This window comes from Mycteria americana, chromosome Z (genome assembly GCF_035582795.1).
Source record: "Mycteria americana isolate JAX WOST 10 ecotype Jacksonville Zoo and Gardens chromosome Z, USCA_MyAme_1.0, whole genome shotgun sequence".
Taxonomy (NCBI): Eukaryota; Metazoa; Chordata; class Aves; order Ciconiiformes; family Ciconiidae; genus Mycteria; species Mycteria americana.
In genome coordinates, this window is record NC_134396.1 from 46,330,485 (window position 1) to 46,345,346 (window position 14,862).

At 39.5% G+C, this 14,862-nt stretch overlaps 1 protein-coding gene across 2 annotated transcripts in view; it reads right to left on the reverse strand.

Annotated features, from left to right (window-relative positions):
- Nucleotides 1-14,862, reverse strand: part of SLC44A1 (solute carrier family 44 member 1) — a 71,762-nt gene that overhangs the window by 40,909 nt on the left and 15,991 nt on the right. For both annotated transcript variants that reach the window (XM_075526793.1, XM_075526792.1), the window contains exons 2-4: nucleotides 11,624-11,713; nucleotides 9,010-9,152; nucleotides 37-173 (exon numbers count right to left, since the gene is read on the reverse strand). In XM_075526793.1, coding sequence (XP_075382908.1) covers nucleotides 37-173; nucleotides 9,010-9,152; nucleotides 11,624-11,713 — 370 coding nt within the window. The remainder of the gene's footprint in view (nucleotides 1-36; nucleotides 174-9,009; nucleotides 9,153-11,623; nucleotides 11,714-14,862) is intronic.

Consider the following 14,862-nt stretch of genomic DNA (forward strand, 5'->3'; position numbering starts at 1 on the left):
GGTACATGAACAAAAACAGACATGCTTTTTGCATACCATTAGTTTCTGCAAATTTCTGAATATCAGCCAGAGTTTTTAGTTCTTTCCTTGGGCAAGCTGATACACACAAAGCAAGAGACTTGATCCTCTGATGTACTAGATCAATGTTGCATGGATCCAAGAAGAACACATACCTAAGGAAGAAAAAAAGGTAAATTACTTCTGTTTTAATTAATAATTACACTGAACAAAATCAATTTCATTTCGAACTACGGGATTCAGCCAAGACTAACCTTCAGTCTACCCAGAAGCACAGGAAATTTGATATTATCATAATTGTGTGGGTCAAAACAATTCATGTACCCAACATATGCACTACAAATATATGGATATTTGTATACTACTGGATCACACAGACAGGATGTTTAACTCTACCAGATTCAAGTCCGTTCAAATGGTGCTGTTCATAAAAACAGCAGCACTTCTACCATGGCTCTTCACAGATACAAGTCTAAAGATTCACAAACAAAGCTTCACTCCAACCTTAAATTTGACTTCAAGATTTCCAACTTTTTCCAAAGAGACCCAACAAACCCCATAAGGTTATACTTACGCTGCAAAAAGGACAAAGTCCATGGCTATTTTAATGAATACATATAATACCAGTAATTAAGAACAGCTTTTTGGTTTAGATTGATTTTCCACACCACTGGTCCATATGACTGAGCAGATTACTTTAGTATTTATTTTGAAATAAAAATTGTTCAGATATTTCAAGTAGAACTATCTAATGTTCAAGTGCAGTATTTTAAAGAGATTCTATTTGCTAACTTTCCATGATGAGTCACTGTCATTTAAAAACCCTATGTGTGAAGTACTTACTATAGCTTCCTAGCTGACATCTTCTCCTGGCTATACACACTTCACCACAAATGCTAACCCTACAGTATTATCCATTCATGGTATAATACAGATGCAGAATGTTTTTCAATTCTGAAGTTGAACACGTCTTTCAAATTCCTACAATTCTGGTGATATACTATGCATCACATTATCTAACATCATCATAGGAAAACAACACCAAACTGCCATATAAAATACCATTTCTGTTTTTGCAGTCCTCATGATAGGAATTCATTCTGTAATCAATAAAAATCACTTCTGCTCCTAGAAAGCATTTAGGTCCTGCCTGAACACTTTCAGTCTATATGCCAATTGCTGTCTAACTTTTCCCCACAGAAAGACTGTTCTATTATCCAGCCTCAGTATACAACAATTATTAGTACTTACTACAGTCTTACTTCCTGAAAGTCCATCAAAACCCATGTCATCTATACGAACTGTAATATGGTAATAGACTACTTGCATTCTTAAAACATTCTCTTTCCTTGTCCACACCTCTATGAAAATTATCCAGTACTGTTTTAGTTTTTAGGTTTTTTAGTTAATACATATTACACATCTCAAGACTCCATAGATCATGAACATCTCAGAAGCAAGTGCAAACAGGAAAACTGTCCTGCAGACACAGCCAAAGTAATTGCATGTGAGCAATAAGCCACTAATTCCACAGTCTTCCTTTATTTCGAAGAAAATACTCTTGAGTTGATACCAAGACACACAATACTTGTGTTAACTGGACACTCCTGTTATAGCTTCCTCTTCACGAGGGCAAGTTCCTGCAGTTGCTATTCCATACCACTGGTCCATGTGACTGAGCAGATTACTTTAGTATTTATTTTGAAATAAAAATTGTTCAGATATTTCAAGTAGAACTATCTAATGTTCAAGTGCAGTATTTTAAAGAGATTCTATTTGCTAACTTTCCATGATGAGTCACTGTCATTTAAAAACCCTATGTGTGAAGTACTTACTATAGCTTCCTATAGTAAGCTATAAGGGTACTGTGGAAGGAGAGTGCCTGCTCCTTTGAGGGTATCTGGTCAAAGGAGCTACAAACAAGAACCTACAGAATCAAACCTGATAGACACGTGGTAAGGGAGGTTGTGATGGGAACAAACCTGGCCAGTCGCACTAGTTGGTAAGGATATGTGGAGTGTGACAATTCTTATCTTTCAGACAGATTATCTGGCTAAGCACCTTGCCAAATTGTGATGATAAGGAAAAGGAGCGAGACACTCAGGCACAAAACTTGATCAATTAGTGTTAATGAAAACAATAACCAGAAACAAACACGGTCAATCACAATAATTGATGGGCTATCAAGAAACTGCGGGCAAGGACTTTGCAACTGATAAGGATGCAAACCAGAAAGTGCAGGATGCAGGAAGGGTCAGTAGGACTGTGCCAGCTGCTGAGGGAAAGTGCATGGGACAGGATTCAGGGAGAAACAAAGAAGAGGGACAGACAGAAAGGGGTGTAAAAGGGGACAGTTGAGTGTAAGCTGATGTTGGTCAGTACACTGGTGTGACCAAGCCTGGTGCCTGATCACTGCAGTCTATCCTTTCCTTTTACTAAATCCTTTCTTAACTCTCTCTCTCTCTCTGCATAATTTCAGTCTCTATCCTGTGTGCATGGAGGCTGCAAGTGCTCAAAGGACTAAGTGCTAGTTACTGGGGGGACCAGCATGGTGGATTTGGTGCCAGCAACTGGAGTCAGACCAGGGGTTTGGGTGCCCTAGGCCTGCGGTTTTGTAACCAGATGTAACCAAAATGATTAGTTCGTTCTTTTGTAACTAAGCAACATAGAGATAGGAGCAGGTTAGACAATGCTTTAACATTGTGTTTGTACACCTATGGCTATGGATATGCTGCTATGCCCAAAGACAATTGGACAAGGAGTAGTACGGACATGCTGCTATGTTCCCAGTACAGCTCCAGCCCATCTTGACAACGAGTCGAGGCTGGTTAGAATAATTGGTTTGTGTTAAGGGTGCCAAATCATTGTTAGGGACCATGCACCATGAAGAAGGGAAGCAAGTTACATCAGCAAGGTGGGATTGCGCATGTCCAGAAGAAGGGGTCAACTAAAGGACACCTGTATGACCACCAAGGACCACCAGAGACCCCCACAGAAGGCCCTCGGAGCTCAAGGATGCATGCGTAATGACCACGCCAATATGATAATTAGTTCCAGGAAATAAAATGAATATGCATGATCATTCCGGGAAATTTGATGCATATGTATGTAATTGGACAATATAAGTTTCGGCTGATGTAACCTGTGGTATGCAAGCCAGGTGGAACAATCCCCCGTGCATCCGGCACCGTAATAAAGAATGCCTGCTTCTTAATACTACATTGGTGTTAAGGAGTTTGATTCCCGATTTTGGTGACAGTTTCAGCTACCAAAGTGAGTGGGGTCTCAGTGCCAGTGACTGGGGCAGTGAGGGGTCTTGGCCACCAGCCACTGGGGTAGGAACAATGTGTGTCCCAAAAAAACCAGCTGCAGAGGTGAAGGGCTCAGCATAGGTGGCTGGAGCAGGACTGTAGGTCACAGCCCATGTGGTGCTGGCTGTTGGCAGGGGCTGAGTGTCTGTACCTTTCCCAAAGTGGGTGTGCGCATGTGTAAGTCACCAGCAAACTCCAAGCTGTACCAGCTGGTGAGTAGGAGGCTCTGGGTGTAGGCAGAGGTGTCAGGTGGGTGGAGGGTCTGTGCTGGTATTTGGAGGGACCTGTAAGCGTGGGGTGCCTGTGGGATGAGTGTGTGAGTGTTTGCTAGTGAGCACGAAGCTGGACCAGCTGCTGAGTAGGGGGGACCTGCGGGGTGGGTAAGGGGGCCTAGGATCAGGGCAGGAGTGCCACATGGGCAGAGGAGCTGTACTGGTACTTGGAGGATCCGTAAATGTGTGTGTGCTTGTGAACCTGGAGAGTGTCATGTGCGTGCCTGCACTAGCAACCTTCTGTCTCTGCCAGCTCATGAGGAGGAGGGGACATGGCTGGCTGTGCTTGTGTTTATTTAAGTCCTGCATTGTGGGTGCTGTTGAAGGCAGCGCCTCGCCAGTGCCAGTCTGCGTAACCAGCCGTGTCAGTGCCCCATGTGCGCCTGTCCATCCACAGCCCCCAGCCCAGGCAGAGACCCTGGGTCCCAGGATTCAGCGGCTGGACAGGAGGCTCCTCCAAGTGTCCCTTAACACATATTACCTAAAGAAACCAAGTCAGGAATGTCGGCATTAACAACTAGAATCCAGCCCGCTTCTACAGTGATTTAAACTCAAGGGCCAAGCTGCAATTGTAATGGCCAGAAGAAACTAGAATGTTTTGTAAAATAAACACTACAATTTTAACTCAAGCCTGGAAATTTAGAAATACAATGCAACTATAGTGCCATATGCAGTTTTGACAGAAGTGTGCTGTATTGGCATACCCTTAAACAGACACATGTAATTCAAACACCACATTTCATGGTTCGGAGAGAGTTCTGACAGCACTAAGGCAGCTGCAAAGCAAACTCCAAGCTATCAAATCTGTGGCTTCAATCCATGGTCTAGGAACACAGAAGTAAGATTTTTTTAATTTCTAGCAGCTAAAACAAGAATCAAAATGTTAGGCACCAGCATTACAGAAGAAAATGTATTTTGGGTTTTGTTTTTAAAGCTTACTTATTGAAAGTAAGTGATTTTACTGCAGAAAATTCCATACTGTGTCACCACAGAACAGGTTTTGTTTCTCACTAGAAGAATGTACTTACATGTTTTGTGCTGCAATTTCAGTTATTTAGAATCAATAATAGACTAATTTGTTGATTAGAAAGTAACTTTGATCAGCAGTACAAAGACTGAAGTAAACAAAGTAATCATATTGTTAGAGATGCTTCAACACTGCAAATGAAAATTTGTTTGCTATAGAAAATTGAATATATCAGATTTACAACCTAGGAAGCATCTTTATGAAGTATCAGCCCTTCAGAGAAGGACTTGGCGGTACTGGTGGATGAAAAATTGGACGTGAGCTGGCAATGGGCGCTTGCAGCCTAGAAAGCCAACTGTATCCTGGGCTGCATAAAAAGAACCGTGGGCAGCAGGGCAAGGGAGGTGCATTCTCACCCTCTACTCTGCCCTCATGGGACCCCACCTGGAGTACTGCCTCCAGCTCTGGCGTTCCCAGTACAAAAAGACCATGGATCCGTTACAGTGGGCCCAGAGGAGGGCCACGAAAATGATGAGAGGGCTGGAAGACCTCTCCTATGAGGGCAGGCTGAGAGGGTTGGGCTTGTTCAGCCTGGAGAAGAGAAGGCTGTGGGGAGACCTTATTGTGGCCTTTCACTACTTAAAGGGGGCTTATAAGAAAGATGCAGAGAGGCTTTTTACAAGGGCCTGTAGAGATAGGACAAGGGGTAACAGTTTTAAACTAAAAGAGGGTAGATTTACATTAAATATAAGGAAGAAATCCTTTACTATGAGGGTGGTGAAACACTTGACCAGGCTGCCCAGAGAAGTTGTGGATGCCCCGTAAGATTCTTTGGTCTTAACAATCCACTTTTCTGAAAATCAAAATTCGTTAAAAGAACCTCTGAAATATGGCATGATGAAAAAGTTACTAGAGTAAAAATAACTGCATGTAATTTTTAATATGTCTACCTCCTATCACCATAATAAAAATCAGAAATTTTAAGCTCATCTTTAATTTTAAGCTGATTCTTATACATAAAGGAAAATAAGGAAAGAGTCTATTTAACTTTTCAAAAGCCATGGTGTCTGAAAATAAGGTCCAGTTGTCCATCCTGAGGCATGTAATTCAAAATGAACTTCAGTACAACTTTTCAAAACGCATCATTGCATTTTTTTTACTGTTCTATAGGATAACCTTCCTTATGCTTTACTACCATTTTGAGCTTATATTGCAATGTGTTTCTTTTTTCACTTCTGAAAGAAAAATCCAGGTTTCTAGGCAAGTAATTAAAAATATAATTTCAAAATGACCAGAGGTTAAAACAAAAAAGCAGCATCAACAATTTTGGCTTCTGACTAGACAAGTGTCCTATTACCTATTCATGCCCATGAGAAATACAGCAGTCTCCTCCTCCCTTGCATAAACAGGAAGACAAAGCATCATCATTTTGTACACTACACCTTGATTCTGGGAGCACTGTAGCAAATCATATGAACAAGCCTATCTTACCTTCAAGTATTTTGTACACTCTTATATTCGTCAGTGTCATTGATTTACTGTCAGCCCTCAAGGCATCTCTTTATAGGCAAATGAGTACTTTACAGAACTACAGTTTGCTGTGATCTACAAGCATCTTATCACAATAATGGAGAAGTGACTTAAGTGATCACGCCCACTCTAAACAAATTATGGGTAGGACATACACAGTTTCACTCAAACAAATTATCTGTATGTGTGCTGCAAACTCTCCCTGGGTTTTCCCACTACCTAAACACCAAGCATTTTCCTGAGTTAAAGGCATTTATTAAGGTGGAATGCCACCCTAACTCTTCCCTATAGCAGCACACCCACATCTTCTTGTACTTGAGTGAACAGCACAAACTGAATTCTGCCCAAGCAGCAAAGTATTGGTGATGAAAAAATCAGACTGAACTAGCATTTCAGGGACTTATATCTGGCTGCCATGGTCATCATTTATTTGCAAATAAAAGATCATTTTTCAACCCCCTTATAACTGCCAGAACTTGAAAAGCAAAGAGCTTATTGGAAGCAGATAGGTTTAATGAGAACTCACTGCCAGGGCTAGACTATAATCCCGTGTCTGACTCTAAAGCACAGCCTACTAAAGCTGTACTGTGTTCTCTTTGCAAGAATAAAAAGATGCCCGATTCATTCTTTGTTGACAAGACCGGGCTGTAAAATCTTCCTTCCCAACATTTCATGTCACTGGTTTCACTATCTGATGCACATGGATCAAATCACATCTCTGTGAGGACTCTGCTCTTCACCCTTACCACTCAGATTTCCATATTCACACAGACCACATCCATTTCACTTCCTCATTACAGTGCCTACGGGTTGCTGTCATTTACAAGGAAGAAAATGTTATTTTTACAGATGATTTAGCTTTTCTGCCTTGGACTGGGAAATGAAGACAGAATTACCCTGCAAGCAGAATGAAATGAGAATAACTTCGTGTTTCCAGAACCACATTTGTAGAGCTTAAAGCCCTTTCTTTCTCTACACAAACTGAAATGTACAGGCAGGAAGAAGAGTTTTATTTTTACAGTCTGTCTGAAAAGTACTCCTATAAAATAGCATGAAATACTCCCATGAACTGCACCACAGACACTGCAGGAACTCCATCTGCTAGAGGCAGACACAAAGCAGATAGTTTCTTCTAAAAATTTGCCAAGCAAATTTAAAAAGCTATAGGGTGTGAGAGTGGAAGTATCACTCACTTATAAAAGAACTGACCTCTTCCAAAGCTGGGTACCCTGGACTGTACCAGGCACTTCACTGTGAACAGTTATACAATAATCTGTCTTGGTAGAAGGTTTTCTCTCACTCTCAACCAAATAGAGATGATGATATCCTACATGGGTGTATCCATTCATTTGCTTAGGCCATGCCTCAAACCACGATACCTTATTAGAAAAACATAATCCTTTTGAACTTTATTAAGACTTCGAGAAGCAATGGGCTCTATTACCTGTGTCAAAAATAGTCTCTATTTTTATTTGCTGTTTTTTGATCTTGCCTTTACAAGAGGAAATCACTTAGCAGTAGTAGATGTTTCTCCTCATGATGGCCTGATTTGTGTCACATGTAGGAGACTATTATACTATTAATTGTTACATTTCAATAAGGTGTCTGAGTTTCTCCGCCTTCACACAAACTCAGACACCATTTCTTTCTAAAAGTAAGTTTAAAATTATAATTTTAAAATTTCTATTTTCTCTCACAACACAAGAATGACAATTTTATACTGAATACACCTGATTTTAGAAAGCGCTAAAATATTTATATAAAAAAGTAGGAAAATTATGCTGCGTAAGTTTTAAACCCTTCAACCCTCCTGGAAGCTGTGATTAGATTAAGAAATTATTCTTTTGGCAGAAGAAATCTATAAAAAGTTTCAGGCTATTTTATTTAACTGAAATTCTTCTGGTAACACACCAATCACCTAGCCACATTAAATCTTAAATCAGATATTTAGAAATCTTTAGCATAGCAGTCTAAAATAAGCAGGTCTTAGGAAAGCATCCTTCCAAAAGAATTCATGCAAATTATGGATCTTCTGTTAGTCTGAAAGTAAAGTGTGAAATAAAAGGCTATCATACTCAGAAGTTAAAGACTTTTTAGTTCTTTGAAGTAATCAGCAGTGAAATAAACATCTTTTTTGTCAATTAATACCACTGTTCTAAGGTTAGACTAAATAGTTTACTTCCTAAAATCACCCAAGTTGTACAGATGCACTGGCAGACAGGGCTCAACAGACGATCACAAGTTTTCAACCCATCAGTCCAGAGTCCTTGTTACTCAGCTCCAGTATTACTACTGTAGTATGATGTTTTTCTGCACAATAGATAGGAAATACCTGTGCTGGTTCTGACCTGTCAGTATGTGTTTTAACATGACACTGCTTAATAAGAGCTGTGGGCTGCCTAAAAGTTTTGTGCATTTTCTCTACAAGCCACTTATATATATTCTGCTTATGGAAGTCTCATTTTTGAAGTCTCATTTTAATGTGTTGGATATATCCCATCTCCCCCTAAACTCAGTGGCAGAAACTGAGCATGCAACATCAAAAGCGAACCATTTCTACATAGATATCAAAGGCCTGCTCCCAAATCTGAGAATACTTGTCATACCTAAAACTCTAACAAACAAGATTCTTCAGTGGCCTGATACAATCTCCCTCATGAAGTGGATGCTAAGAAAGGGAAGTTCCTCAGTGTCTTAGCTGTACTCATATTGCACGTCTGTCAACATACACTCTCCAAGTACTGTTGCTGGTTGTTACAAAAGATTGTCGTTCTCTAGGTGAGAAGAGTGGAGGACAAGTAGGCATGAGTTAGCATATCCCTTTTCCTATTTTATTGAAAACCACTTTCAAAGGAAGAAAGTTTTTTCCTTTCCTGGTTTACAGAATGAAGCAATTGAATCACATACTCACTTCTTGTGTGTGAGGTCCAGACCACTGTTGACTATTCCCTCCACCTTGACATTTTTCTGTCCACAAATGTTTCCATAACTGTCATATCCTGAAAGCAGTCTTGCAGCTGCTCCTGTAGCTATTGAAAAGCCACAGATAAAACCCTGGAGGAGAAAAAAACCCACAGTTTAGTAATACTCTGTTTGACAGCTGGTAAAAGTCAGTTTAATTCATTTGTTTCTAAGCAGAGGTTCTTTAAAAGTTCTTTCAGACTGAAAAAGGAAAGACAAGGATCATCCACAGAGAACTGTTGTGCAATTATAAAATTGAATGCAAGCCAAAAGAGGATTCAGACATCTAACACTGCCTATTATCCAAGCATAGTTAAGAATCTTGTAGGTGTTTTTTTGAGAATCATACTGTCAGCAAGTGGTGCATGAAGCAGAAGGGAGGCCAAGGGCAGGCAGTGAAGGAGAGCTACAAGCAGAGCTGGAGTTGTCAAGGGTTAGTATGCATCTTAGAGGATTCCAAACAGTCCAGATTTTCTTGCTTTAAGATTTTTTTTTTTCCTTCAAATTATGTGCTTTCAAAGATGAGCTAGAATGAAGAGGCCTATCTGACATAAGTTCCTTTTAAGGAAGTCCTCTAAAGCAAGTGACTAGGTCAAGGCCCTGTGGTTCCAGATGCTGGGTTCAAATACAGGAAAGAAACAGACACAGAGCAAGAGAATGCAAAATAGCTCAGACAGAGCTGAGGAAAATACCCAATGTCAGGCGGGTCTTGCTGTCAACTTTCATAGATATTTCACTAGCAAAACCAAGATCAAGGCAGTGATTATGCCAACAGGAGACCAGCCCAAAAGAATCTTTAGCTCTCTAGCCACACCACTGACAGGGAGAAGTGAACCATCGGCTCGGTCTGCTACCATCAATGAAGTGTTTTTACAGATGAGGCAAGCTAAGATTTGAGAAGGGGAAGCAGAGTAAACAGCTGAGACAAATGTGTGGAGCAACAGATGGCAGTGACAGGATCAGATGAGATGATGACAACAGGTAATGAAGTCGGCATGGAACAGGTAAAATGTGGGTGGTTTTAAAGGTCTGAAGATACAGGAGAGTGACCTTCTCTGACAGACAGGCTATCACTAAAGAGAAATTCCAGACAGCAAGCTGGTCATTATCTTTCTCTTGCCAATGCACTAATGCACTTACAGACTTAACGCTCAAAGTGAAAACAAGGGCAAAGTGAGCAAAAGGCTATCACAAGTAATAATTAAAGCTGATTTCCAGCAATCACTTTCAATTTCTTGGATCCCTTACTATTCTGTAAAGGACATACTAGCACGCATTTTACATACAACAGTACTCAGGTTCTTGGCTGGTTCAAGAATTTTTTCCCTACACACAAGGTAAGGCAAATCATGCAATTCCTCATCCATCTAAGCTGATTTACAACAGTGTGGGGATGCCCTCCTGACCCATCATGGTACCTGACCCTTCAAGTGAAGTCCCCTAGAACAGTAACTAACAGGGTATTTGACCCAACAGGATGATTGCTCTGTATATCATATTGCTTAGACAGGAAAATCTGGGACACTCACCCACAGCAGACTAATTTATAATTGGGGGAACAGGTAGGTATAGACCGAGTAACCAGGGAACATCAACAAAGGCAGGAAAAAAACAATCACAAAAAAGAGCTGTTTGTTTCAGGAAGTCCTGTGCTTTTTACAATTTTAAGATATTCACATTACAGAGAGAACGGAATTCATATGACTTAAAACATCATCTTTGCATTTGAAGCACAGCCAATGACAAACACTTTGGGGAAAGAAAAAGAAATTTTTCAATGGAATAATTCCAAAGACCAGAGACCAAGGGGCAGTAGAAAAGAAAGCTAACAGCACAGAAATCCCAAACTCCTACTGCTTGCAACACAGCATTACAAGATAGTGACAGACATTCTCTGTTTAGGAGGAACAGCATATGTAGGTCCATGAAATAAAATAAAATTAAGTGTATTTCTAGTTTTCACTAATCTGCAGCTCTTGGAGGTTTTGGGATTTTAAAAATATAAATTGCACAGTGTTCTGAGGCTGTCTTGAGAAAGGTGAAGGTTTCATCACACAGGACAAAGCTGTGATAACTTGGAAAGAAAGACCTTACCATTAGTAATATGGTTGTTAATAGTAGGTGCTTCTACTAAGCATCCAAGAAAAAAAACAGTCAACTGTTTGATATTCAGAATCTTTGTTTCTCAGCAAAAAGTTTACTGTGATTCACAAAACTGTTTACTAGACTCAAAGCTATCATTTCTGGGACATCCACAGTCCCATAAGGAACACGGGTCAAGTGATACCTCACCATACTGAAAATCACTTACAAATGAAACTGGAGTTTCAGGCGATGGAGCAAGAACTGGCACAAACAATAAATTATGGATCCAATAAATTTGGTAGCAAAGGCATTTGATGTGTACATCCTACCCATTTCTGTTCTACAGCTGGTGGTTTCCATGCCAGTATGCCCTGACCTTACCCAGTGACTAAGTTACTGAAGGGTTTTAAAACTTCTTTCCAATGAATGCACACTCTTCAACTATATAACATTCACAGAATCCTTTGTATATTACTCACCATTCCTATGCAGAAGAGGATGAATAAGAGCAGCCATGGTACATCTGTGCAGCTGTGGTCCTCCAGAGGCTTCCACTCTCGCTTGGAGCTCTTGTGTGAGAAGAGAGAGATGAGGTTAACAATACTTTTTTTAATTGTCTCCTGCTCATAACAGAAAGAGGCAGAAAATGATTCTCCAAGGCGTTAACATACAGCAGGAGTTATCTTTAAACTCTGATATAGCTGAAGCAGCTTTGTCAAAAAACTTAAAGAGCAAACCTCATGAAAGACACTTCAAAAGAAGTGCCTCCACTGGAAGCCAGATCGACAAAGAATTATTTATCCAGAAAACAGGTAATTTACCCAGGAATTTACAGGTATTTATCTGCAAACCAGGTTATTTTCACTTTTTTTTTTTTTTAATGAACAGAAAAGAGAAGCTAATGGCATGGAATCAACAATATCTGCTAGTGCAGTCTTCCACAGCTACCTTCCAGTAATCTGCTTTCCAAGAAGGATAAAAGGTTAAACTTTTCAAAAGCTCCTAAGTTTTAAAACACTATTGGCAGGTTTAACAAGTACAGTGCACGTAGAAAGGAGGTCATAAATTGTTGTTAAACGAACAGTTCTCTACCTGCCAAGAGGCAGCTGAGCTTAACATTTCAGCAAAGAAATCCCTAGTCAGTATTGTCCAGGTGCCAGAAAGGAAAGTCATGTACTTAAAGGTTTAAATACTCAGTGATGGAGGCTCTATTGCAAAGTATAAAAAGCAGTTGTCAGCAATTCAAATAGTTTGCTGCTCACGAGGTAAAATTTCTCAAGTGTGTATACACTGCTAAGATAATTAAAGTCTGTTAAACAGTCATTTTGCCAAGAAAAGAATGATTTTAAGAAAAGAATGAGCATTGGCTGTAGCACAAAACTAACTACTGTGTCAGAATTTATTATAACAAAAATATTTATTATAGCTACTTTTAAAAATACAGTTACACAGACAAGCTTTTTCAATTAGTTCCCAAATACTAACTGTTCACATATGTCTACTAAGACCCAAAAAATGCACCCATTGTTTTCATACTTGAAGAAGAAAAGATTGATATAGGGAGAATACAGAACACCTCTCTTCAGAGACAGAGCAAAAGGGGTAACCTATTCAAATTCTGAATTTCTTTTTCTTCTCAAGATTCTGAAGCATCTTCAAGACTTTGTTGACAAGGTAGCAAATGTCAGTACTGAATTAAAACAGAATGCTTGGATGAAATGTCAACAGCTTTTATCTCCAGTATGTATTTTTGCAGATTTTTATCAAAAAAAGCTATAGCATGTAACTCATGTGATATTAGCAAGGTGCTGTTTTGCTGTTTGGTGCTGCTTTGTTTTTTGCTAATTCACAAGCACAAAGCAACCTTTTCAAGTACTACCATTAGAAACTACAAACTGGGTACAATATAAATGAAATCCTGCATGGACCATGCTTCAAAAAGCACAGTCTTCTAAGTAGTCTGGCTTTGCATTAGGAAATTCCATGCTACTTTTGCAAACTTGTATTACGGAAGTTCCACTTGCAGATGTTGTTATTTGTATTTTTAATTCAAACTGCAAATTCACTCTGAGTTCTGAACAGTCAAACTTCTTTTTATTTTACTCAGTAATCAGTAGTGAGAGGCGCTAAAAGGTCACATTATGCACTCTACTACACTCATTCAACAAAACTGTCCTCTGATCCTGGAGGTTCACACTTAAAACTAACACACTATTCAAACTTAACATTTATAACAAGATTGTGACATTTATATTGTTATAATTAGCATAATCATAATTGCATAAAATATGTAAAGCTTCATGCTCCCTATTCCTAAATCCCGTCCAAGAACTCTGGATTCTTTATAGATTTACGTTTATTTTCAAACAGCAGAGGTAAATTTCAGCTATAGCTGCACCTTAAGAGTAAGCTGCCCTTGACAAAAGAGGGAGCAGTAAGATGCACCGCATAGGGTGGTTTGTTTGTTTTGTTGGGGTTTTTTTTTATCCTCTCTATACCATCTGCAAACAAAATCTTTTAATAGGATTTTTAAAAGCCACTGGACGTCCTCTGGAATAGCTCTGGCAAAGATTTAGGTTGTCTGACTAGTCACAATTACCGTAAGTAATCCATTTTATTTACTAAGTGGACTGTAATTTATATGTCAAAAAGAAACTTGAAATGCCATGGTGTAGCGCATACTTAGAAGGTTACACAGAGGAATTAATTCTGTGTTCATAGCCTTTACTCTGCTCCAAAACATTAAAAAAAAAAAAAAAGAGAATGTATTTTAACAAAAAGTACCCTTGGAGGCAACTCAAAAGGCACTAGATACTTACCAACCTTCAATTTAACCACCTAGCATACTAACATGGCATGAAATTATACATCTTTAGAACAACGCCCTTCTCTAGTAGCTCGTCCAATCTTTCTTCTCTCCAGACCTTGCTACAACCCAAGCTAGCTGCCATTACCTATATGCTGTTTTCTTCTCAGTTGCTTCCTTGTATTCTAGATGTCCACTGAATCTTCTTCCATAGCTTCAAAGCCCTTCATCCTCATCTTTGATGTCGGTGTCTGTGTCTCTAGTGACTGCTCCCTGTCCACTCTACACCCTTAGATGTTTCCTCAGACCGTGATATTAATGCCTGGGCAACACAAATTGCTAATCTGTGGTCAACATAAGGTCTAACAAATGTCGTTTGTTCTGCACTCTGGAAACTATGCTTTGTCTCCGTTGTAAGTGAAATACCATAAAATTTTAGCAGACATGCTTTGCCTGGAATTCTAAATCAGCACTTCTACTGATTTCAGCCTTTCCTCCATACAGATTAAGAGACTTCAGTATTTGCTGATGCAAGAAAGTTAGATAACCTAGAGGAAAAAGAAAATTTTTGGAAACTATTTGTCTCATTTTAAATTTTCTCTTAAAACAGAGCTTACATAATTTATGCTATGCTCTCTATGGATGTTCTTGCCCTTAACATAGCACAAGACTACCGGTGCACTGTTACAACAGCACAGAGAATCAGGAGCACTATCAGTCAAGAGTGGAAAGAAGGCAAAAGAGCCTGTCTCTCCAAAACAAACTTGCAGGTTGGGAACACTTTTCCTGCCCATAACAGCTCTTCTGTGCTGATTTGAAGAGTTATTTACTCAAGAACCCAAATGAGTGGTTCAGAAGTTTACGTCTGTCCATTTTGCAGAAGACTTAGCAAACTCAACATTTCTCAAAAAC